The following is a 25,968-nucleotide window of genomic DNA, read 5'->3' on the forward strand; positions in this document are numbered from 1 at the left end:
CAAGCTCCGCCTCCCGGGTTCACGCCATTCTCCTGCCTCAGCCTCCTGAGTAGCTGGGACTACAGGCGCCCGCCACCTCGCCCGGCTAGTTTTTGGTATTTTTTTAGTAGAGATGGGGTTTCACCGTGTTAGCCAGGATGGTCTTGATCTCCTAACCTTGTGATCCGCCCGTCTCGGCCTCCCAAAGTGCTGGGATTACAGGCTTGAGCCACCGCGCCCGGCGGAGAGCAAATTTTTTTTAAGAGGTGGGGGTTTCACCCTGTCACCCTGGCTGCAGTGCAGTGGTGTGATCATAATTCACCGTAGCCTCAAATTCATGGGTTCAAGCGATTCACTCATCTCGGCCTCCCAAACAGGACTACAGGTGTGTGCCACCATGCCCAGCTCAATTTTTTTTTATTATTATTTTTGTGGAGATGGAGTATCACTATGTTGTCCAGGCTGTACCCAAGCTTCTGGCCTCAAGCAATCCTCCTGCCTTGGCCTCCAAAAGTGCTGGGATTACAAGTGTGAGCCACTGCACCCGGACAGAGAGTAGGATTTACAATTTTAGGAGCCCTATAGTTAAGCTAACATATATAGGTTTCCATTAATTAGTAATAAAATCTTTACACAAATATGTTCAAAACTCTGCCTTTTATTTCCCTTAATATTATACCTGTGTGGATTATTCTCGATCAAGAGCTACCTTACTACTAAACAGTGCTCTCAATACTCATCCACTTGCTGAGTGACATTTTTGTGTGTTTGTTGTTATTGCTGTTCTTACTATTATTTAGAACACCATTAAATGAATGCTCATAAGCGTCAAACACTAGGCACTTTATTATATAATGATATATTAATTAATATACCTTGCATTAATCCTTGCAATCATTCAAAAGGAGGGTTTGTTTATCTCATTCAACAAATGAAGAAATGGGTTAAGTAGTGCACTTAGGTTACAAAGTTAGTGAAAGAACAGAGGTTCCAAATTCAATTCACCTATTTCCAAAACCTCTACCTTGATAATATACTGATCAAAGGATGACATGCATATTTTATACTTCCTTGTCTTCTCTTTGATATCATCTTCTTTAGTAAACTCCACATGAAAGGATGATACAGAAATTTTAAAGTTCTACACAGATAAATGCTGGTCCCACACGAGACACATAAACTCTTTTACCTTTGTCCTCCCTATGTCTCCCACAGCTGGTCAACAACTGCATAATTATATTTATTTTTGTATAGAAAGATATAAAATTATAGAAAAGTTGAAAAGACAAATTTGTAAACTATTCAAAAGCATTTCTAAATTAAGACTAATAATTATACTTTAGATTTAGCCCCTTATATCTTTTTATATGGTAAATAAAAAGTTAAAGAGATTACATGTGCCCTAAACTGCACAGAATATAAATCCTCTACCATAATATTATTAACATTACATAATCATGCTTTTTGTTCCAGAAAAAGGAAATCACTTTATTTATGATTTCTTTTTCATCCTTAGTTTCTAAAGGTAGAGGTCCCTTACTATAAATAGAAGAACGTCAGCACAAAAATTAAATGATTTTTTCAAAAGATGAAAATCTGGTATCTCAGATCTTTTTTCTAGCAAAATTTAGTGATCCATTAAAGAGAAACATTTCTATGTAAAGAATAAAAAATAATCAGTATATATTACATATAGAAAAATAGTTATTTTTACATATAAGAAATACTCCAAAAGGACTTCTATTAACTAAGCAATCATCTCAGTTTCCTGAATTTAAGGCAAGCATGAACATTTGAAGGAATACTTTCCAGGAATCATTAGCTTGCTTTCTCTGTGGATATTTTTACTCTTTCTCAAAGCATGTATGTTTCAATATTCCCCTTGTGAACAGTTCATGCAAACACTTCAGGAAGTAATATAATCAAATTCCTCAGGGGTCAAGACTAATGAAAATTAACTGCAGAACAGATACTAACATCAGTGTTACTGCTGTTGGGAACTCTTGAAAAAATTCTTTTTTTTCCCCCTCTAACTAAATCAACGGCTAAGAGACATGTAAATGATGTTATTCAAATTCTTCTAAATTATATCAAAATACTAAAGAGTGAATTCTTATTATTTTTGAGACAGGGTCTCACTCTCTTGCCCAAGAGTGCAGTGGCACAATCACGGTTCACTACAGTTTCAACCTCCTGGGTTCAAGGGATCCTCCCACCTCAGCCTCCTGAGTCACTACCACTACAAGCACCTGCCACCAACATGCCTGGCTAACTTTTTTGATTTTTAGTAGAGACTGTCTTGCTGTGCTGCCCGGGCTGGTCTCTAACTCTTGAGCTCAAATGATCCTCCTGCCTCAGCCTCCCAAAGTGCAGGGATTACTCTGAACCACCACACACAGCCAAGAGTGAATTATCTTTAATTAGCACCAGACAGAATAGCTCCATCTTCAGAAACTAATTTCCGAATTATTTTCTAAGCATCTCAAGTCACCACTCCTGGCTTTCTACAGGTCTCGAAATTCTCAGTGAAGATCAGAATACTTCTATGACTGTTTATCTGTTTACTTTGAAAGAGAATAAAGAGCAAGGAGTTATTTTAAAAGGGGGGTGAAAGGGTCTTAATTTTTAAGAGTGTGATAAATATTTTTAAAAAAAATTAGCAGAGCATCAAAATTTTGTTCATTTACCTATGAGCTATGTTTCCTGACTTTTATTTATAGACTTGCCCCATCTCCAATCTAATGTAAAATAACAATTTTTAAAATATTTAAGACTATTTTAAACAAGTTTGCAATGAAAAGCAGTGAACCAAAACAATAAGTCCCTTAGGTACACAAAAGCTACAGTAATATACCTTCTTAGGTAAGAATGTTTTGGAGTTAAAACAAAAACAAGTTTTCCATTTCACTAAACCTCTGACAAATTAAAAGTTTCATTGTTTGCAAACACATTGAATATCATACCAATTTTGTGGTGTCAAATGTATAAAAACATAATTATATCTGCACCAAAAAGTAATACATTGTACCTCAAAAAGTATAGGATTCAGTCAGGCATATTTTAAAAACTTAGATTTAGTTCTTAGAAAGTCTGGCGAATTCACAGTGTTTCATTACATGTTTTATAATTTAAATATATCCCTTTGTATGTTCCAAAAATTATTTCTGAAAAAGGGAAAAGTTAGATTCAGAAGCACTTACCTCAAAAATAAAAAGTATAGCATCCAATTCCTCTCTTTGAGACTTGTGACCTAAAACATTTTTATAAGAAAACATTTAAAACATATCATTTTGCCCTCATTGTTAACAATCACTTAATGAACTTAAAATATTTCAAGAATGAAGGTTTTTTTTTTCCCCAGCAATTATCTAGTAAAATGTTTAAAGCATACTCCATTCATTGTGAAGACAATATCATAGTCACTCTCTTTACTCTATTGAGTACTGTAATTAAATTTAGGTTCTACATATTTATGTCTAGAAACAAATCATGACATATTACAAAGCACTTCAAATAAGCTCTGAAAATGAAAATATGAAAACGACCGCTCAAACGTGTCACATGCTCCTAGGGCAGAACCAAAGAAGGCAAAATGAGGGAACAAATCAACCTGACCAGTGAAAAAGTAAATCTTCAAAGCCATTGTAAAGTAAAAAGGATAGTAATGCTAACACATTAGTTGTCTTTCAAATACAGGTCACTAGCCCTATGACAATAGTGTGAGAGGGAAAGCAAAAAGCTGTCTGACAAAAATAAATGAAACAATATGTCCAAGAGTCTTTAAGTTATGTTTATGATAATTATTAGAAATATTAACATAAGCCAAGATATATGTTAGTATCTTACCTTTCTGTTTAAGACTAGCTTCAATAGTCACAAAATTTTCAAAGAACACATAGTATATATGTGAAAAATGTTGGTCGAAAAACTGTTTAAGATCAATAGATTCTGCATTCTCTGAAAAATAAAAACAATTTACTGATTATTTACATGTATGTTAAATCAAGTTTAGCAAATATTCAGCGACAAGTTTCCTTCAAAGTCAAAGAACTGCTCCTAAAATTCTATTCTATTATTTACAATATGTATTTCTATGTCTATATCCTCATTCTTAAATCTTTAGTCCTTGCAGATGTTAGTTTTAATTTTAAAAACTGATCAAGAAAACAATGGCTCAGAAAAACTTATCCAAAATAATTAATCATACAAAAAAAAAAAGTTAGGTTCTATTTGCAATTCATAGCTACAGCTTTCCTAACGTTCTCTCCAAGACAGTTTAAAATCAGAATAATAATTTATGATATCTGAAGGTCAGGCACGGTGGCTCACGCCTGTAATCCCAACACTTTGGGAGGCCGAGGCGGGCAGATACCTGAGGTCAGGAGTTCGAGACAAGCCTGGCCAACACGGTGAAACCTCATCTCTACTAAAAATACAAAAATCAGCTGGGTGTGTTGGCGTGCGCCTGTAATCTCAGCTACTTGGGAGGCTGAGGCATGAGAATCACTTGAACCCAGGAGGCAGAGGCTACAGTGAGCCAAGATCATACCATTGCATTCTAGCCTGGGAGACAGAGTGAGAATCCACCTCAGGGAAAAAGAAAAAAGAATAATTTATAATGTCTGAAACTATTTATTCAGTAAATAGGTACCCAACAATAGGCTTTGTAAATAAGTATTTAGGGATTAAAAAGCTTAAACACAGACAGTACTGCTCTAAAGAAACTGTCAGTAAGAGCAGAGCATGCAAAATTAAACGAATAATTGTATGAACAGTAGAAAGTGTTAGTACTAAAAGTGAGATGTCAAAGTATATGGCAGTTTAGAAACACAAAAGTACTTTCAAAGCTCAATAAAACACAAAGGTGGGGAAAGAAAAAAGGCCTGACAGAGTACATAATATCTGAAAAGACTTTTAAGGACAGGAAGAACACTAGACATAAAGTGGTGGAGTTGAATGGGAAGGACATTCAAGGCATAAAAAATACATGGAGTAAGAAGAAAAACGTGAGGTATGTATGTATACATACGTAACAAACCTGCGTGTTATACATACATACGCTAGAACTTAAAGTATAATTTTAAAAAATAAAAAATAATTTACTATGAAGCTTTAAAAAAAAAAAAAAAAAGTCAAAGTGGCCTGGTTCTCTCATAATCTCTGAGATCCAGACTGGAGAACTGTAGCTTCTGGGTCCTTCTTGGAAGAGATTAGCAAATGCAGAACCAGCAATCTGTCTAAATCAGTACTGTCTCCTAGAAATATAATGCAAGCCACAAATATTAGCTACATATGTGATTTTAAATTTCCTTGCAATCACATTTTAAGAAATAAAATGACATGGGGAAATTAATTGTAATAATATATTTTGTTAACAAAAAGAAATCATTTTTAAGTGCTACCAATAAAAACTTATTAATGAAAAAAAGAAAGAAAAACGTGAGCTATGATAGTATCCAGAAAAAAAATTCATTTTGGCTAAAGCTTAGAACATGTTAATAAAAATAAACAAGTAGACTTGAGATATGCTTCCATGTACTTATGTATATGTATATGTATTTATGCATAGAAGATACCAAACAACTAGGCAGCATTACCTCTAGGGAGCATGACTAGTTTTATTGTTGCTTAGTTCATTTTCAGGGTAAGGGAGAACATTAGTGAAAAAGAGTGGAGAAATTCTACTTTATATACTTCCTACTATTCTAAACTGTTTATAAAAAGCACATTACTTCTCTTACAATACAAAATAGAATTTTTTGTTTCTGTTTTATTTTTTTAAGATGGTGTCTTGCTCTGCGGCCCAGGCTGTAGTGAAGTGGTACAATCTTGGCTAACTGCAACCTCCATCTCCAGGGTTCAAGCGATTCTCCTGTCTCAGACTCCCGAGTAGCTGAGATTACAGGTGCCCACTACCACACCCGGCTAATTTGTATATTTTCAGCAGAGATGGGGTTTCACCATGTTGGCCAGCCTGATTTCAAGTGATCTGCCCACCTCAGTCTCCCAAAGTGCTGCGATTACAGGCGTGAGCCACCGCGTCCAGCCTCAAAATATAATTTTAAAAGGCAACTGAAAAAATAAAAGATTTTTGAAAGGAAATAAAGAAATATTCATTGTAAATAAACTCAAGTTAAAGGTAAACATCAATTAATTTCTTAGAATGCACTAAGGCTCAACAGAAGATTTCAAAATAATGTGAAATAGTAACAACATACAGAGAGTACTTTAAACTCTTTCATTATCATATCCTATGAATATTCATTATAATTTTTTTGGAGGGGACAGGGTCTCACTCTGTCACCCAGGCTAGAGTGCAGTGGCATGATTACAACTCACTGCAGCCTCATCCTGAGTTCAAGCAATCCTCCCACCTCAGCCTCCAAAAGTACCTGGGACCCAGGTACCTCCCCACCACACCTAGCTAACTTTTGTAGAGATGGGGTCTTGTTATGTTGCCCAGGCTGGTCTCCTGTCTTGGTCTCAAAGTGTTGGGGATTACAGGTGTGAGTCACAACACCTGGCATAGTAACTCTTTAGTGATGTTTTATCTATGTGATTTTCCAAGACTGTTTTTTTGTTCTGTCATTCCACAAGGAAAGGGATAGATGCCTTTCCTCTCTATTCCCTTGGATTCTGTACATTTATCTTTTATGGAAAGAACAATGTTTCGACTGTCTTATCGTCTTTCTTCCAGGACTAGTCTAGCATCTTTAGAATAGAAACTGTGTCTACCTCAGGATTTCTAAAAATTGGCACAATGCCGAGCAAACAATACGTACTCAAATGTGTTTTATTACTAACAAAATTAATTATTTTTACTTTATTATAGTCAGTTCATACAATATGGAAATTTTTACCTTGGAAAAGACTGCATAACCTACTGACAGGAAAATAGCACAGACTCATCTTGACTGGAATTACAATACCCAGATTTCATTCCTGTTTGTAACACTTACTACCTATGTGACTTTTCACAGAACTAGACAAAATAATAATGCTTAACACAAAGTGAATGTTTTCTAAACAATGCGCACTATTCTCAGCACTTTACAGAAACTAATTCCTATAATCTACATAGCAATACTACAAAATTAGTACCATTATTATCTCCATTTTACAGATGAGAAAATTTAGGTACAGAGAGTCTAAGAAACTTAGTTCATAAGCAGAGTCAAGATTTAAACAACAGGAACCCTAGGTCTATTCAGCCTCCAATGTAACACATCTGTAAAAAAAAGAATACTAAATATTTACCTGTTATCTGCCTATAAGAATAATAGTCATCAAACACTAGTTAAATATATTTTATCAAATATCAAAATAAAAAGACATACAACTGAAATAAAGAGGAAAGGTGTTCTAGTCGTCCCACAGAATAGTTTAAAGAATTATGAAATTAGAATAAAACAGGCTTGGGCTGAGCAAGGTGGTTGACATCTGTAATCCCAGTACTTTAGGAGGCTGAAGTGGGAGAGTTGGAGGCCAGGAGTTTGAGACCAGCCTGGGCAACACATTGAGACCCCATTTCTACAAAACTAAAAAATCAGCCAAGTATGGTGGCATGTACCTATAGTCCCAGCAACTCTGGAGACTAAGGTGGGGGAATTCCCTGAGCCTAGGAATTTAAGCTAAGTTGCAGTGTGCTATGATTGAGCCAATGCACTACAGTCTAGGCAACAGAGGGGGAGACCTTGTCACTAAAAATAGCAATAATAATAATGATAATAAAGAAAGAAATAGGCTGCTATAATTACCTCTAAATTTCCTAAAATTAATGTTTCAAAAACACAATGTTCTAGGAGAAAAAAGAAAATGGGAACAATAACAAAGCAAACCAGAAAAAAACACAACAAAAGCAAACATGAATCAACTCAAGATTTTGCAACATATTAGGAGCCAAAATATTGTCTCTCGATTTCCTTCCCATAAGGCATGCTAACAAAGTCTGGAAATTATGTACTTTCTTTTTTTTTTTTCCTTGAGACGGAGTCTCGCTCTGTCGCCCAGGCTGGAGTGCAGTGGCACAATCTCGGCTCACTGCAAGCTCCGCCTCCTGGGTTCACGCCATTCTCCTACCTCAGCCCCCAGAGTAGCTGGGACTACAGGCACACACCACCACGCCCAGCTAATGTTTTCTATTTTCAGTAGAGACAGGGTTTCACCGTGTTAGCCAGGATGGTCTGGATCTCCTGACCTCGTGATCCGCCCGCCTCGGCCTCCCACAGTGCTGGGATTACAGGCTTGAGCCACAGCGCCCGGCCAAATTATGTACTTTCTAATGCTAATGAAAATGATCAAAATTAGGCTGGGCGCAGTGGCTCATGCCTATATCCAGCACTGTAGGAGGCCGAGGTGGGCGGATCCCGCGGTGGGCGGATCACGAGGTTAAGAGATCGAGACCATCCTGGCCAACACGGTAAAACCCCATCTCTACTAAAAATACAAAAATTAGCTGGGCGTGGTGGTGGGCGCCTGTAGTTCCAGCTACCCGGGAGGCTGAATCAGAAGAATCACTTGAACCCGGGAGGCAGAGGTTGCACTGAGTCAAGATGGCACCACTGCATTCCAGCCTGGGTAACAGAGCTAGACTCTGTCTCAAAAAAAAAAAAAAAAAAATTACTAGGGAAGAAGGACATTTTGTAATGGTTAAAGGGTTAATATTTTAAGAAGATATAACAATTGTGAACATACATGCACTTAACAACAGAACTCCCAACCCCAAAGCAGAAACTGACAGAATTGAAGGAATATACAGGACAATTCAATGATGGTTTTAAGAGTCAACACTCTACTTTCAATAATGAATAGAAAAGACAGAAGTGAAAATAGAAGACCTAAACAATACTATAATGCAACCAGATCTAACAGACATCTATTGAATGCCCATCCAACAACAAAGGATTACACAGTCTTTTCAAATGCACATGGATACTATCCAAAATAGATCATATGTAAGGCTATAAAATAAACTTCAGTAACTTAAAAGGACTGAAGACAAAGTATGTTATCTGGCCACAGTGGAATGAAATTAGAAATCAATAACACAAGGAAATTAAGAAAACTCACAAATATGTGGAAATTTAGCAATACCCAACTAAATAACCAATTGGTCAAAGAAAAGTCACAGGAGAAGTTAGAAAATCTTTGAGATGAATGTAAATGAAAATACAACATACCAAAACTTATGGCATCCAGCTAATGCAGTGCTTACAGAAAAATCTATAGCTTTAAATTGCTATATGAAAAAGAAATCTGAAAATCAACCTAATGTTCCACCTTAGGAAGTAAGAACATTGGCTGGGCCCGTTGGTTCATGCCTATAATCCCAACCCTTTGGGAGGCCAAGGCAGGAGTCTCAATTGAGCCCGGCAGTTCAAGACCAGCCAGGGCAACATAGTGAGACTCCATCTCCACAAAGAAATTAAAAATAGCCAGGTGTGGTCATACATACATACAAAAATAAGGAGCAAACTAATCCTAAAGCACAAAGAAGGAAATAAAGATTAGAAAGGACATAAATGGAGACCAAAAAAAAAACAAAAAACAAAAAAAAAAACAAAAAAAATCATTGAAACAAAAATTGGTTCTTTGAAAAACTCAACAAACTTGACAAACTGTTAGCTAGACTGTCCAAAATGAGAAAGACATAAGATTCAAATCACTAATCTGGACTGGAATATAACACATTACTACCAACCCTACAGAAATAAAAATCAAGAGAATACTATAAGCAACTATAAGTATGCTAGCAAATCAGACAGCCTATATGAAATGAACAAATTACTAGAAAGCCACAAACCGCCAAAACTGATTCAAGAAGACATAGAAATGCTAAAACAACCTTCAATGAATGAGAAGATTGAATTAGTGAGGGGGAAAAAAACTACTTCAAAGAAAAGCTTGGACTCAAATGGCTTATGGGTGAATCCTATCAACTCTTCCAAAAAATAGAGTATACTTCCTGCTCATTCTATGAGGTCAATACTCTCATACCAAGATCAGACAAAAACATTACAAGAAAAATACAGACCAATATCCTCTATGAATATGAATGTAAAAATCCTCGACAAAATACTAGAAAACTGAATCTAGCGCGCTATATATATATGCATACACACACACACATACACATTCACACTATGACTAAGTGACATTCATCCTAGAAGGCAAGGTTGGTTCAATATACAAAAATCAATCACTGTAACACCTTATGTTAACATAAAGGTCAAAACTCACATGATAGTTTCAATAGACACAGAAAAAACATCTGACAAAACCCAACATCATTTCATCCTAAAGATACTCAAAAAGCTAGGAAAAGAACAGTATTTCTTAACCTGATAAAGGGTATCTATGAAAAGGTCACAAGTAACATCACACTTAGTGATAAAAGATTGAAAGCTTTACCCCTAAAAGCATGAACAAGACAAGGATGTCTTTTTGTTACTTTTAATATTATACTATAAATTCTAGCCAAGACAGTTACACATGAAACAGAAATAGAAGCCATACACATTGTAAAGTCCAAAGCATTACTATCTCTACTCATAAATGACATGATCTTGGATATCGAAAATCCTAAGGAATGCACCAAAAAATCCTATCATACTGACAAACAAGCTCAACTAGGTTGCAGAATACAAGATCAATAAGAAAAATCAACTGTATTTCTATACACTGGCAATGAACAACACAAAACTGAAATTAAGCAAACAATTCCATTTACAATAGTATGAAAAAGAATAAAATACTTAAATTTAACAAAAGAAGTACAAGACTTGTATACTGGAAACTTACAAAACATTACTAAAAAAAAAAAGACTAAAACAAATGGAGACATTCTCTGTGTTTAAGACTGAATGCTGTTAAGATAGCAACAGCCCCCAAATATACCTAAAGATTCAATGTACTCTTTTTTTTTTTCTATTTTTTCTTTTTTTGAGACAGAGTATCATTCTGTTGCTCAGGCTGGAGTGCAGTGGCAGGATCTCAGCTCACTGCAACCTCCGCCTTCCAGGTTCAAGAGATTCTCCTGCCTCAGCCTCCTGAGTAGCTGCGATTACATGCATTTGCCACCACACTCAGCTAATTTCTGTATTTTTAGTAGAGACGAGGTTGGCCAGGGTGGTCTTGAACTCCTAACCTCAGGTGATCCGCCCACCATGGCCTCCCAAAGTGCTGGGATTACAGGTGTGAGCTACCGCACCCAGCCTTAATGCACTCTTTACCAAAATCCTAACATAGTTTTTTGCAAAAACTGACAAGTTAATCCTAAAATTCAAAAGAAAATGCAAGTGACCCAGAATAGTCAAAATAGTCTTTTTTTTTTTTAAATGGAGTCTCACTCCGTTACCTAGGCTGGAACGCAGTGGCGCAGTCACAGCTCACTGCAGCCTCAACCTCCCGGACTCAAGCAATCTTCCCACCTCAGCCTCCTGAATCACTGGGACTACAAGTGTATGACATCATACCTGGCTCATTTTTTAAATTTTTTGTAGAGACAGGCGTTGCCACATGTTGCCCAGGCTGGTCTCAAACTCCTGGACTCAAGTGACCCTCTCACCTCTACTTCCAAAGTCCTGAGATTACAGGCATGAGCTACCACGAACAATGCTGGAGAACTGACATTTTCTCATTTCAAAACTTACTACAAAGCTACACTAATCAACAGAGTATGGTACTGGGATAAGGATAGACATATAGATGAATAGAACAATGAGAGTTCAGAAATAAATCCTTACACTGATGATCAATTGATCATCGACAAGGGTACCAAACAACTCAATGAGGGAAAAAAAAAAGTATTTTTAACAAATGGTTGATTTTTTTTTCCTCATTGAGTTGTTCAGTACCCTTCAAAAGTCTTTTCAACAGATGGTCGAAAAGAATGAAGACTATACTTGAAAAATTAACTCAAAATGGATCAAAAACCAAAAACCTAAATGTAAGAACTAAAATTATAAAACTCAGAATAAAACATGACCTTGAATCAGTCAGTTCTTTCTTAGATACGACACTAAATGCACAAGCAACAAAAGAAAAAATAAATTTGACTTCATCAAAATTCAAAACCTTTTTGCTTCAGAGGACATTATTAAGAAAATGAGAAAATAACCTACAGAATGCAAGAAAATATTTGCCAATTATATACCTGATTTTAAAACATTAGTATCCAGAATATAGAAATAATTCTTACAATACAATTGTAAAAAATTTTTTTTAATGATCAAAGGATTTGAATATATATTTCTCCTAAGAAGATATATGAATAGCCAGTAAGCTAATGAAAAAATCATTAGCCATCAGGGAAATGCAAAGCAAAACCACAATGAGATACTACTTCCAACCCACTATGATAGCTATAATCAGAAAGACAAACAATACCAAGTGTTGGCAATATGGGGAAATTTGAATCTTTGTACGTTGCTGGTAGGAATATAAATGATAATGCCACTCTGGAAAACAGTGTGGCAGGTCCCTAAAAAGTTAAATATAGAGTTATCATATGACCCAGCAATTCCATTCCTGGAACATTATATACCCAAGAATTGAAAACATAAGCTCAGGCTGGGCAACATGGCAAAAGTGTCTCATCTCTATCAAAAAAAGAAAAAGAAAGAAAATGTATGCCCACAAAAATGTTCAGAACATTATTATTCATAATGGTCAAACAGTGGAAATAACCCAAATGTCCATCAATTGATGAATGGACAGACAAAATATGGTATAATCCATACAATGAATATTATCTAGCCATACAAAGCACGAAGTAGTAGTATATGCTACAATGTGATGGACTTTGAAAACATTATGCTAAGTGAAAGAAGCCAGACACAAAAGGCCATATATTTCTTATTTTATTTATATGAAACATGCAGAAGAGTCAATCATAGAGATGGAAAGTATCTAATGGCTGGTGCGGGCAGGAAGTAAAGAGAAATGGGGAGTGACTGCTAAAAGGTATGACTTTGTTTCTTTTCCTTTTTTGTCGATCTATTCCTTTTAGCTCATCTAATATTCAACCCCTTGACATCCTAATTTGTGAGATCTGCCAGACCCTACCTCGCTAAGTGAATCTGAGAGCTTTACCTTCTTGGGCAGTTTGAAAAGAATTAACATAAAAAGGAGCAGAAGAGCTCATGGAGATTAGACTGAGAAAAGCAATTTTTCCCCCTATGTCTAGATATTACACATTGTTATATCATCAAGTTACTGATATTTGTTGCAAGCAAATGCATTACCTTCACATTTACGCAGTTGAAGACTAGCTAGCTATTAGTATACCATTATTATAGAATACAAAATAATGTCATTTTTAAAATTGAGTAGTCTGATAATAGGAGAGTAATCAAAATACAGTACTACTGGTCATGCATGGTGGTTCACACCCATAATCTCAACACTTTGGGAGGTTGAAGTGGGAGGATAGCTTGAGGCCAGGGATTTGAGACCAGCCTGGCAATATAGCCAGACCCTATCTCTACAAGTAAATAAATAAATAAAAAATAAAACAGTACTGCCAATATTCTGTATCTAGTTCTACATGTCCAAAACAGATAATTTCCTGATTCATTAAATCATTTCCCTAACACTCAAAGACATTCTTTTGGATACTGAAAATAATTAAACATATGGTATCTGGAAATTTAAAATCTAAAGTGGCTAAAACAAATATAGGCAGACATTTTGTAAACATTAAGTTTTTGCACAATGCAAATACTTTATAGAGAAGTAAAAAGAGGTTTTATATACTCGGAAATGTATTACACTGAATAAGAAAAATCCTGTTACACTGGGAAGAGAAAATATACTTTGAAACAACAGAGGATAAAAGCAGAGGAAGTTTATTCTAAATGCACTGTATAGCTCATGTTCTCGAACTGCGAGTGAAGGATGAGTGTTTTTGTTTTTGTTTTTAAATTCCAATTTGTCACAGACCAATGCTTTACGATAAATGTATTACTAGAAAATAAGGTGAAAAGCACCAGGATTGATCTACACCCCATTTCATAAGACAAGTCCACTAATCACGTGCTTGGATATCACAGTACTGTCAAACTGAGATGACCCACTGAGATGACCTTCTCAACATATTCAGTTTCCATAATTAAGCTGTTGCAGACCTGTAATAACAGTCAGTAAACTAGTACCAGTTTGTGGACTACATTTTGAGTAATAGTATTGACTATGGGAAGAAGGAATGGGCCAGGCGCAGTGGCTCATGCCTGCAATCCCAGCACTTTGGGAGGCTGAGGTGGGTGGATCACTTGTGCTCGCTCAAGAGTTTGAGACCATCTCAACAAAAAAATACAAAAAATTAGCTGGGCGTGGTAGTGCACAACTGTGGTTCCAGCTACTCAGGAGGCTGAGGTGGGAGAATTGCTTGAGCCTGGGAGGCAGAGGTTGTAGTGAGCTGAGATTGTGCCACTGCACTCCAACCTGGGTGACAGAGTGAGATCTTGTCTCACAAAGAAAAAAAACATAAGAGAAGGAATGATACAGAGTTTCTTTTTCTTTTCTTTTTTTTTTTTTTTGAGACGGAGTCTGGCTCTGTTGCCCAGGCTGGAGTGCAGTGGTGCGATCTCGGCTCACTGCAAGCTCCGCCTTCCGGGTTCACGCCATTCTCCTGCCTCAGCCTCCTGAGTAGCTGGGACTACAGGCACCCGCCACCGCGCCCGGCTAATTTTTTGTATTTTTAGTAGAGACGGGGTTTCACCGTGGTCTCGATCTCCTGACCTTGTGATCCGCCCGCCTCGGCCTCCCAAAGTGCTGGGATTACAGGCGTGAGCCACCGCGCCCGGCGCTACAGTTTCAGTGTGTAGGCTGAACAGCCTTGATAGTGGTGCTGGAGGTAAGAAATAAAGAAATATGTTCCTGTTATGAATTTGCCAGTAAAACAGGGTTTTAAAAAGTAGAGTGATACAGTCAGAGAAGTGGCATCATCTCCATTTCTGAAATCTTGATTAAAATCTGTTTACCAGCCAGGCACAGTGGCTCTGGCCTGTAATCACACTACTTTGGGAGGCTGAGGTGGGCGGATCACGAGGTCACGAGGTCAGGAGATTGAGACCATCCTGGCTAACCCCGTCTCTACTAAAAAATACAAAAAGTTAGCCAGGCGTGCTGGCGGGCGCCTGTAGTCCCAGCTAGTTGGGAGGTTGAGGCAGGAGAACGGCATGAACCCGGGAGGTGGAGGTTGCAGTGAGCCGAGATCACACCACTGCATTCCAGCACTCTGTTTAAAAAAAAAAAAATCTGGTTACCTAATCCATAAAGTATCTCTCCACAGTATCTCTCACAAACACTAGTTCTTTTCTATTTACCTTGCTATTAAATCAAAATTTTAAGGTTGAGGTCTAATATCTTCATTTTTAAAAGCTAGAAGGACCACTGCCTTCCACTTGCCTGCATTCATGTCTGTGCTCTTATCCTAACTGCTTTTCCTTCATGTCTTTTTTTAAAAAAAATCATATCAGATGGGTAATGTGCCAACATCATAAAAAGGCTTGTGGGAGGTACATCTCATATATGAGTGTGAAAACCCAATCATCACGCTTATGAACTACAAAAGGCTCTCTTCCTTCACTTCTATCTATTGAAATTCTAATCATCATCTTCCAAGGCACAGATCAAATGTCACTGCCCCATGAAGCTTTCTCTGAGCCACTCATTTAGATATGATTCTTCTCTTTCATACTCATAACATGTTTCATATTTGATATGATTCTCTTTTACGATACCATTAACTCTTTTATTCCTTTGCAGTTACCCAAAATTTAGCAAAGTACTGTATCTATTCATTCAAATGGTTCTCAAACTATCTGTGAAGATCAGATCAGATAGAGATCAGATCAGATCCATCATTTTCACATTTCAAGGAACAAGAGACAAGCAAGAACGGGTAATTATTTTTATTAAACACATTTCATAAGAAATGGCGTATTTACAGTAAGTAGCTTATCCCTAAGAACAATTGATGGAAAAGGGAAGACGACTGGGAACTTTGAAGCTACCAACTTAAAAGAATTCACATATAAAAATAACAAATTTTTGGTAACACAAACACACCTCTTATCCTAGTTATTCTATTTTAGGTTTGGGTGGAAAAGGAAAGAGTAATCGTTGCTAGGTGACTTCCTTGCATTTTTTGAAATAAATATCAACAAGAAATTTTATTTCCTTTCATTCATTTAATTCTCCTTTGTTTTCTAACACATAGCTTAAATAATTTTCTAATTTGCCCATTTCTTTTTTTCTTCTCTTTTTTTTTTTTTTTTTTTTGAGACAGGGTCTTGCTGCAGCCTTGACCTCCTGGGCTCATGATTCTCCTGCCTCAGTCTCCCAAGTAGCTGGGACAACAGGTACATGTCACCACGCCCAGCCAATTAAAAAAAAAAAAGTTGTAGAGATGGGGGTCTCATTATGTCTCCCAGGCTGGTCTCAAACTCCTGGGCTCAAGCAATCCTCCTGCCTTGGCCTCCCAGAGTGCTGGGATTACAAGTGTGAGTCACTGCACCCAGACCCTAATTTACCCATTTCTAATAAAGACTGAGACAGAAGTATAGAATTTAAACCACATCAAGATCATTCAGGGATTTCTACTCAGTATTTTATTTTATTTTATTTTATTTTATTTTATTTATTTTTGAGATGGAGTCTCACACTGTTGCCCGGGCTAGAGTGCAGTGGTGCGATATCAGCTCAATGCAACTTCAGCCTTCTGGATTCAAGCAATTCTCCTGTCTCAGCCTCCTCGGTAGCTGAGATTACAGGCATCCATCACCACGCCCAGCTAATTTTTTGTATTTTTAGTAGAAATGGGATTTCATCATGTTGGCCAGCCTGGTCTCAAACTCCTGACCTCGTGATTTGCTTGCCTCAGCCTCCCAAAGTGCTGGGATTACAGGTTTGAGCCACTGAATCTGGTACTCAATTTGGTTTTTTTTCTTTTTTTTTTTTTTTGAGACGGAGTCTTGCTCTGTCCCCCTGGCTGGAGTGCAGTGGCGCGATCTCGGCTCACTACAAGCTCCGCCTCCCGGGATCACGCCATTCTCCCGCCTCAGCCTCCTGACTAGCTGGGACTACAGGCGCCCGCGACCGCGCCCGGCTAATTTTTTGTATTTTTAGTAGAGACGGGGTTTCACCGTGGTCTCGATCTCCTGACCTTGTGATCCGCCCGCCTTGGCCTCCCAAAGTGCTGGGATTACAGGCGTGAGCCACCGCGCCCGGCCCTCAATTTGTTTTTTTAAGAACAAATTTTACTTCTTAACGTTAAGCAAGTCACAACATCCCTGATTCAATTTTATTTCCTTAAGGTTCCTATGAAAAGTCAAATGATGTTTGAACTTTTTCTGTAAACTGTGGTTCAAATTCATTTTTTCATTCATATTTGAGGTATTATTATTTTTATTTTATATACAGTTAAACCGAAGATCAAAAGTTTTATTTAAAAACAGTGGTTCGTGCCTGTAATCCTAGCGCTTTAGAAGGCTAAGGCAGGAGGATTATTTGAGGCCAGGAGTTCAAGACCAGCCTGGGCAACATAGTGAGGGGTGGAGAAGCTGCCCAATTCACAAATTCTTTGTTCAATTAAACTCTGTTTTAATTTGTCTAAAGTTTTTAACAAGGAAGATTATCTTATAACCTCTGCCATAATGTCATAAATATTTTTCAGTTAAAGTCCTGTTTTATATATTTGTTTGTTTTTCTATATTACATTATGGACATTAGTTTATGAACCACATTTCTTTGCACCGATACTTAAGACAACCCAAGAAATGCTGACTTTACATGTCTTTTCTACCACTGTCAGTTGCTTGCTCACGAGTTGCTCACAAAACAGCAATTTTGCTCCCCTCCAACCTAATATATTCATCATGAACTAAATAATATTTACTGAACACTGATTATATGCCAGGCACTATGCTAAGTCTAGGAATATGAACATGAAGACACACATCTGCCCTCAGAAAGACATGTAAATAAATAAATATGTCGTAATAAAAAAAATCAAATTACTAGAGGGAAAGATGCATAGTGTACAAAAAGCTCCTATACCCACATGATAGGGAAGACTTCATAGAGGCTATCTATAGATTCTGCCCTGAGATTTTAAAGAAGAGTAGAAGCTTTCAGATATAAGGGTGATGGGAAGGAAGTGGCAGTCTGGTATCATAAATATCATTAGCTATGGCACAGGCATCACAGACTGTACATGTAAAGGATCTAGAACGCACCCTCCTTATAAGAATCTAATGCCTGATTGGTAGTGGCTCAGGACTATAATCCCAGCACTTTGGGAGGCCAAGGTAGGCGGATCACTTGAGGTCAGGAGTTCAAGACCACAACACCCTGCTGGGCAACATGGTGAAATTCCATTTCTACTAAAAATACAAAAAGAGTCAGGGGTGGTGGCACACGCCTGTTGCCCCAGCTACTAGGGAGGCTGAGGCAGGAGAATCACTTGAACCCAGAGGGTGTAGGTTGCAGTGAGCCAAGATCATCCCACTGCACTACAGCCTGGGTGACAAAGCAAGACCCTGTCTCAAAAAAAAAAAAAAAAAAAAAAAAAAAAAAAAAAAAACTAATGCCTGATGATCTTCTGAGGTGGAACAGTTTTATCCCGAAACCATTCCTCACCCCTACTGTCTGTAGGAAGACGGTCTTCTATGAAACTGGTCCCTGGTGTCAAAAAGTTTGGGGACCACTGATATAAAGAGTTAGAACAAAAGAGAGCTGGAGGACAGAACACCAGAAAATATCAACATTAAAGGTAGGATTTGGTGATTTGGTTACATAAGAAAAGTCTGGTCAAACACAAAACACCAGGGCTATCACAGGAGCATGGGTGAAGCCACAAATTACATTTCACAGCAGCTCTGGGCCCATGAAGTAGTCAACACGAGCAAAGCTCACCCTCCCGAGTTGAAAAAAATGTATAGACAAGAAGCTAGAATTGGCCGGGTGCAATGGCTCATGCCTGTAATCCGAGCACTTTGGGAGGCCAAGGAGGTGGATCACTTGAAGCTGGAGTTTGAGATCAGCCTGGCCAACATGATAAACCCCGTCTCTACTAAAAATACACAAAATTAGCTGGCATGGTGGCATGCGCCTGTGGTCCCAGCTACTCCAGAGGCTGAGGCACAAGAATAGCTTGAACCCAGGAGGCAGAGGTTGCAGTGAGCCGAGATCTCACCACTGCACTCCAGCCTGGGTGATGGAGTGAGATTTGTCTCAAAAAATAAACAAAAAACAAAAACAAAAAAAAGAAGTTAGAATTGAAGTTAAACTGTGGCAGACATGTCCAAAGAATATTGTAGGGATCTGACCCCTTTATTAATCTCAAGAGAGATGTGGAGATGGCAACTAGTGGGCAACAATGATACTGGAATGGTGGTAATATGAGGAAATAGTACCAGAGTGTTAGAAACCTTGGAACAGGCCAAGTGCGGTGGTTCACGCCTTTAATCCCAGCACTTTGGGAGGCCGAGGAGGGCGGACTACTTGAGGTCGGGAGTTCGAGACCAGCCTGGCCAACATGGTGAAACCCCATCTTTATTAAAACTACAACAATTAGCCAGGCATGGTAGTGGGCGCCTGTAATCCCAGCTACTCAGGAGGCTGCAGTGGGGGAACTGCTTGAACTGGGGAGGCAGAGCTTGCAGTGAGCCCAGATCATGTCACTGCACTCCAGCCTAGGCAACAAGATGACACTGTCTAAAAAAAAAAAAAAAAAAGAAAAAAGAAAAAGAAAAAAAAGAAACCTTGGAACAAGTATAAATAATGGTTGTTCAGCAGAGAAATTCAAGTCTCCTCTCCAAAGGGCCAATTTTATTATGATATAAAAATCAGGTCATGTACATTTTCATATGAAACTTTTTGTTAAACTTTTGTAACAGAAGTGTGCAAAAGGGTAATTGCTTAAATGGAATAGTAGTGTGGTTATTTAAGTGTATCAAATACAGTGAACATGAGAAGTTAAAAGAGCAGTTTCATTATCTATTAAAAGACCTTAAAATGGTAGCAAGAGGTGAAGCAGTCTTAAGATGATAAGCCAGGTATCAAAGTCCTTGATAAACTTAATGAAGTGACCCAGGAGGTTGAGAAATAGAGCAGTGACAAAGTTTGAAAGATGGTGTGCTCAAGACGCATGCACCCCAAAGCAAGATGAATTTTCAGATGGGTGCTGAAGTATAATAGCAGCAACAGAGGCATAACAGTAGCAATATTACAATAGTAGGAAGTCTGACTTCTTCAGGCATAGGAGAATCCATCACTTATTAGAGTAGGGATACAAGGGGATCTGCATCTTCAGAGGAGAATTAGAATTCAGATAAGGGCATATGCAACATATGTCTTTCAACTTAACGTGCAAAAGTATTTACATTAAAAAAGTATAATCCCAGCACTTTGGGAGGCCGAGGTGGGTGGATGGATCACCTTAAGTCAAAAGTTCAAGACCAGACTGGCCAACATGGCAAAACCCTGTCTCTACTAAAAATACAAAAAAATTAGCCGAGCATTGGTGGCAGGGGCCTGTAATCCCAGCTACAGGGGCCTGTAATCCCAGCTACAGGGGCCTGTAATCCCAGCTACTCAGGAGGCAGAGGCAGGAGAATCACTTGAACCTGGGAGGCGGAGGTTGCAGTGAGCTGAGGTCGTGCTATTGCACTCTAGCCTGGGAGACAAGAGCGAAACTCCGTCTCAAAAAAAAAAAAAAAAGTATGGGGGCGCGGTGGCTCACACCTGTAATCCCAACACTTTGGGAGGCCGAGATGGGCAGATCACAAGGTGAGGAGATTGAGACCATCCTGGCTAACACGGTGAAACCCCATCTCTACTAAAAATACAAAATATTAGCCGGGCGTGGTGGAGGGTATCTGTAGTCCCAGCTACTCGGGAGGCTGAGGCAGGAGAATGGCGTGAACCCAGGAGGTGGAGCTTGCAGTGAGCCTATGTCATGCCACTGCACTCCAGCCTGGGCAACAGAGCAAGGCTCCGTCTCAAAATAAAAAGAAGTATGCATTTGCAACAGTGTCACCTAAAAATCATTTCTATAAGAAACATCTTGAAGAATGTTATTATGCTGCTTTGTTTTTTATATAATTCAAGTACTTCAACACTTAGTTGAAAAAGTAGGCTAGGATCAGATAATAGATTGTCTTAAATACTGGCCAAGGATTTTGTACTGTATTACGTAGGCAACGTGAAGCCATGGAGAGTTTTAGAGCAGTTAGTGACGTGTTCTTTTGGTTTCTTTTTAAAGAGTCTTGCTCTGTTGCTCAGACTGGAGTACAGTGGCACGATTTCGGCTCACTGCAACCTCTGCTTCCTGGGTTCAAGAGATTCTCCTGCCTCAGTCTCCCAGGTAGCTGGGATTACAGGTGCCTGCCACCACACCCAGCTATTTTTTGTATTTTAAGTAGAGACGTGCTTTCACCATGTTGGCCAGGCTGGTCTCGAACTCCTGACGTCAAGTGATCCACCCACCTTGGCCTCTCAAAGTACTGGGATCATAGGTGTGAACCACCATGCCCGGCTAGTGACATGCTCTTAATGTGCTTTAGAAAGATTGCTACAGGACCTGGTTGGGTATGGTGGCTCACACCTGCAATTCTAGCACTTGGGGAGGCCAGGGCGGGTGGATTGCTTGAGGTGCAGAGTTCAGAACCAGCCTGGCCAACATGGTGAAACCCCATCTCTATTAAAAATACAAAAGCTAGCAGGGCATGGCGGTGCATGCCTGTAATCCCAGCTACTCAGGAGGCTGAGACATGAGAATCGCTCGAACCTGGGAAGTAGAGGTTGCAGTGAGTCCCTGCCCCTGCACTCCAGCCTGGGCAACAGAGTGAGACCCTGTCTCAAAAAAAAAAAAAGAAAGAAAGAAAACAAAAGAAAAGAAAAGAAAGGAAGAGAAAACGAAAGAAAAGAAAAGAAAAGAAGACAGATTGTGACAGGACCATGTAAGAGATTCAAGAAGAAAAAAAAAAAAAGACCTGAATAGGGAGATCAACTAGTAAGTTGCTGCAAAAGTTCAAGCAAGAAACAATAAAAATTTAAACTAAAGAAATGATGGAAGAACAGAGAAAAAAGGAACAGATTCAAATATTATTATAAAGCCAGAAAAGAACAGGAGTGGGCTGGGAGATGTGAAGTTGCCACAGACATTTCAAACTCCAGCTGGAGTCTCAACATAAATTATTTATCTTTTTCTACCACATTGTTAAAGATGAAAGTTTCTTGTCTTAGTAACCTATGACGAGAGGATGGTGATGCCATTTATTAAAGTAGACATATTAATCACCTATTCTGCTGTTTTCTCCAAGGTCTAGTTCTATGATGTGTACCCTTCAGTGAGAAGAGACATTAGATCTCACACACACACACACACACACACACACACACACACACACACAGTGAATAAATTTAGAATTAAAAAAAGTTTTAACCAAAAACAATAACAACAAATGGATGCTTTCTTTTCTAAGATACTGAAAGCTTGTAACCCAACACATTTCTCTTTCCACCCTAGGTACCAGGAAATCTAAGAACCAAATTCAATGCCTTATTGCTGTAATCAGCTCATCTCTGAAAACTGATGTTTCCTTTAAGTGATGGCTATTCAGTTGTTGCTTGTTTTATCATTAATTGTTCTATTCCACATTTTATTCAATCCTATAAGCCACGTAAAATCCTTCAGATGCAATAAAATCCTTAATAAACAAAATGTTAATACAATGACAATTTACAATATTTGAAAAAGCTTGTTCTATTAAGGTCAATCAGTAACACTGTTTATGTCAATAATCTGCAAAGTAAATCAATTCTTCATAAATACATAAAGTAGTTCAATGAGGTCAAATTCATTTTTCAAATCAGACAGATTCAAATTAAAGAACATATATTACATTATATACAAATTAAAGAATGTTAAAGCATCTAATGTCATGCATACAGGATTACTTACTAACACTATACATCAAACTCTTTAAAAATAATCAAGTTTGACTGGGCACAGTGGCTCACGCCTATAATCCCAGCACTTTGGGAGGTCGAGGCGGTCAGATAACTTGAGCTCAGGAGATCAAGACCAGCCAGAGCAACACAGGGATATCCCCATCTCTATATAAATTTATTTTATATATATCTGAATATATGTGTGCACACACACACACATAGTTGGTTTATTTTTATAGGCAGGTTACAGTTCACACATTCTTAGATTTTTCAGCCAAATCTGATAATCCATACTATTTTTTTTGTTTGTTTTTGTTTTGTTTTGAGACAGAGTCTCACTCTATTACCCAGGCTGGAGTGCAGTGGCGCCATGTGGGCTCACTGCAAGCTCCGCCTCCCGGATTCTCCTGCCTCAGCCTCCCGAGTAGCTGGAACTACAGGCACCCGCCACCATGCCCGGCTAATTTTTCTGTATTTTTAGTAGAGAAGGGGTTTCACCGTATTAGCCAGGATGGTCTCGATCTCCTGACCTCGTGATCTGCCCACCTCAGCCTCCCAAAGTGCTGGGATTACAGGCATGAGCCACCACACCCAGCCAATCCATACTATTTTTAAGTCATTTATTTAATAAACATATACAATTTATATTTATGTATTACCATTTATAACTACTGAACACTTTCTAAGTAAAGATATTTTACTCAAAAAGATATTTCTTTGTGAACCCATAAATACATTCAAGCTTAGAGAAAGACAAACATTTTTCACTAATCAATTTATGACAACAAATTCCTTCTCTAAATATAAAAAAGTAAAAAATGGGGACAAAGTTGTTTGGTATAAAGCCAATGTTCAGTCTCCTTTATTTAAGAGAACCTCTTATTATCAGCAACTGATGTCCAGTGTCTTGAAAACTGTTGCTTTTTCTGTGTGTGTTATTTTAATTGTTTCAGCATGTATAGACATCAGGTGAGGAAAGTGATTCCTGAAAGACAGCAAACAAACAAGGTATGCCCTGTGACCACTCCAGCTTACTGCCTTAGGACAGCTTCTAAGTCAAGGCGAGAGGAAAGCAAATCCAGGTGGACACAGCAAATTCCATGAATTAAGAAAGTGAAGCCGAGCACCCAGGAAGACCAAGGCAATCAGAGTTCACAGAACACAGCACCAAGGAGGAGACAGCTACACACAGAGAGAATCCAGGAGACTACAGAGAGTCCCCTTTAAGTATGATGATAGTATACTTATGAGGAAACTACTCAAGACAGAAGAACCATGCTGAAGTATTGGAGGGAGCAGTACCAGGTGCTCACACAGGACTGGGAACAGTGCTTGTTCCCAAAAGCTGGACTATAAAAATAAAATCTCATAATTTGTGGGGCATTGGGTCAAATACTGAGGAAGGTATTGCCTTATACTAGACAATAATTAACCCAAAATGGACCCACCCAACAAATCATAAAAGCAAGACCCAAAATAATAAAACTGTTTTCAAATAACTTAACTGTATCCCGGAAAAAAGCTCAAGAATTTATAGCCACCGCACACGGTGGCTCACACCTGTAATCCCAGCGCTTTGGGAGGCCGAGGTGGGCAGATCACTTGAGCCCAGGAGCTTGAGGCCAGCCTGGGCAACATGGCAAAACCCCATTTCTCTATTAAAAAAAAAAAAAAATTAGCTGAATATGGTGGCACGCACCTGTAGTCCCCAGCTACTTGGGAGACTGAGGTAGGAGGATCGTTTGAGCCCAGGAGGTCGTAACAGACTGAGATCCTGTCTCCAAAAACAAAACGAAACAAAAAAAGAATTTATAGAAATAGAAAAATACCCAAAATACATTGCTTTTATGATTTGCTGGGTGGGTCCAAAATATAAGAAAGTAAAATTCAGAATATCAGATAGCCAAAAGTTACCAGGTACACAAAGAATCAGGAAAACAAACCAGGATAAGGAAGGAGGATAATAAACTGAAATTCTAGAATTGAAAGAGATGTCACAATTAGTAGAGAAGTATATTATTTTAACTGTATTCAATATGTTCAAAAAGTTAAGAAGACATATAGATGATATAAAACAAGGCCCAAGATGAACTAGATAAAAACTACAATTTCTGAGATAAAAAATCAACTAGACAGAATGGCAGAAGAAAAGATTAGTGAACTTGAAGACATAGCAATAGAAACTATCCAAGATGAAACACACAGAGGAAAAAAATCCAAAACATGAAAAAAAATCAGTAAACTATGAGACTTTCCAATATACCAATAATACTTCTTAATAATCTAATATTAATATTCCCTAATACGGTAGTAAATAGAGTTCTAAATGTAAAGGGGCAGAAAGAAGTGAAAAATAATGACCAAAATTTTTCCAAGTTTGATGAAAACTATAAACCCACAAATCCAAGAAGCTCAATGAATCTTAAGCCAAGAAATATGAAAAAAACTAACCAAGGTTCATGATAATCAAATTCCTCAATATCAGTGATGAAGAGGTCTTAAAAGCACCCAGAAAAGAAAATGACATCTTCCATAAAAAGTAAGATACAGATAATAGCAGACTTCTTATCAGAAACAATACAAACGAGAAGACAGTGGAGTAAAATCTTTAAAGAACAAAGGGAAAAAAGCCATCAACCTAGAATTCTAAAGAGAACAAAAGTATCTTTTTTTTTTTGAGATGGAGTCTCGCTCTGTCACCTAGGCTGGAGTGCAGTGGCGCGATCTCAGACCTTGGCTCTCTGCAACCTCTGCCTCCCGGGTTCAAGCAAGACTCCTGCCTGAGCCCCCCGAGTAGCTAGGACTACAGGCACCTGCCACCACACTCGGCTAATTTTGTGTATCTTTACTAGAGATGGGGTTTCACCGTGTTAGCCAGGATGGTCTCGATCTCCTGACCTCGTGATCCACCCACCTCGGCCTCCCAAAAGTATCTTTAAAAAAGAAGCCAAGGGCGGGCGCAGTGGCTCACGCCTGTAAACCCAGCACTTTGGGAGGCTGAGGCGGGAGGATCACAAGGCCAAGAGATCA

At 38.3% G+C, this 25,968-nt stretch overlaps 1 protein-coding gene across 1 annotated transcript in view; it reads right to left on the bottom strand.

Annotated features, from left to right (window-relative positions):
- RALGAPA1 (Ral GTPase activating protein, alpha subunit 1 (catalytic)) overlaps nucleotides 1–25,968 on the bottom strand; it is a gene marked incomplete at its 3' end in the record, with an annotated part of 204,163 nt that overhangs the window by 166,191 nt on the left and 12,004 nt on the right. Inside the window, exons 2-3 of the mRNA XM_011999193.1 lie at nucleotides 3,826–3,936; nucleotides 3,180–3,229 (exon numbers count right to left, since the gene is read on the bottom strand). Coding sequence (XP_011854583.1) covers nucleotides 3,180–3,229; nucleotides 3,826–3,936 — 161 coding nt within the window. The remainder of the gene's footprint in view (nucleotides 1–3,179; nucleotides 3,230–3,825; nucleotides 3,937–25,968) is intronic.

This window comes from Mandrillus leucophaeus, unplaced genomic scaffold, assembly GCF_000951045.1.
Source record: "Mandrillus leucophaeus isolate KB7577 unplaced genomic scaffold, Mleu.le_1.0 Scaffold587, whole genome shotgun sequence".
NCBI classification, from domain to species: Eukaryota; Metazoa; Chordata; class Mammalia; order Primates; family Cercopithecidae; genus Mandrillus; species Mandrillus leucophaeus.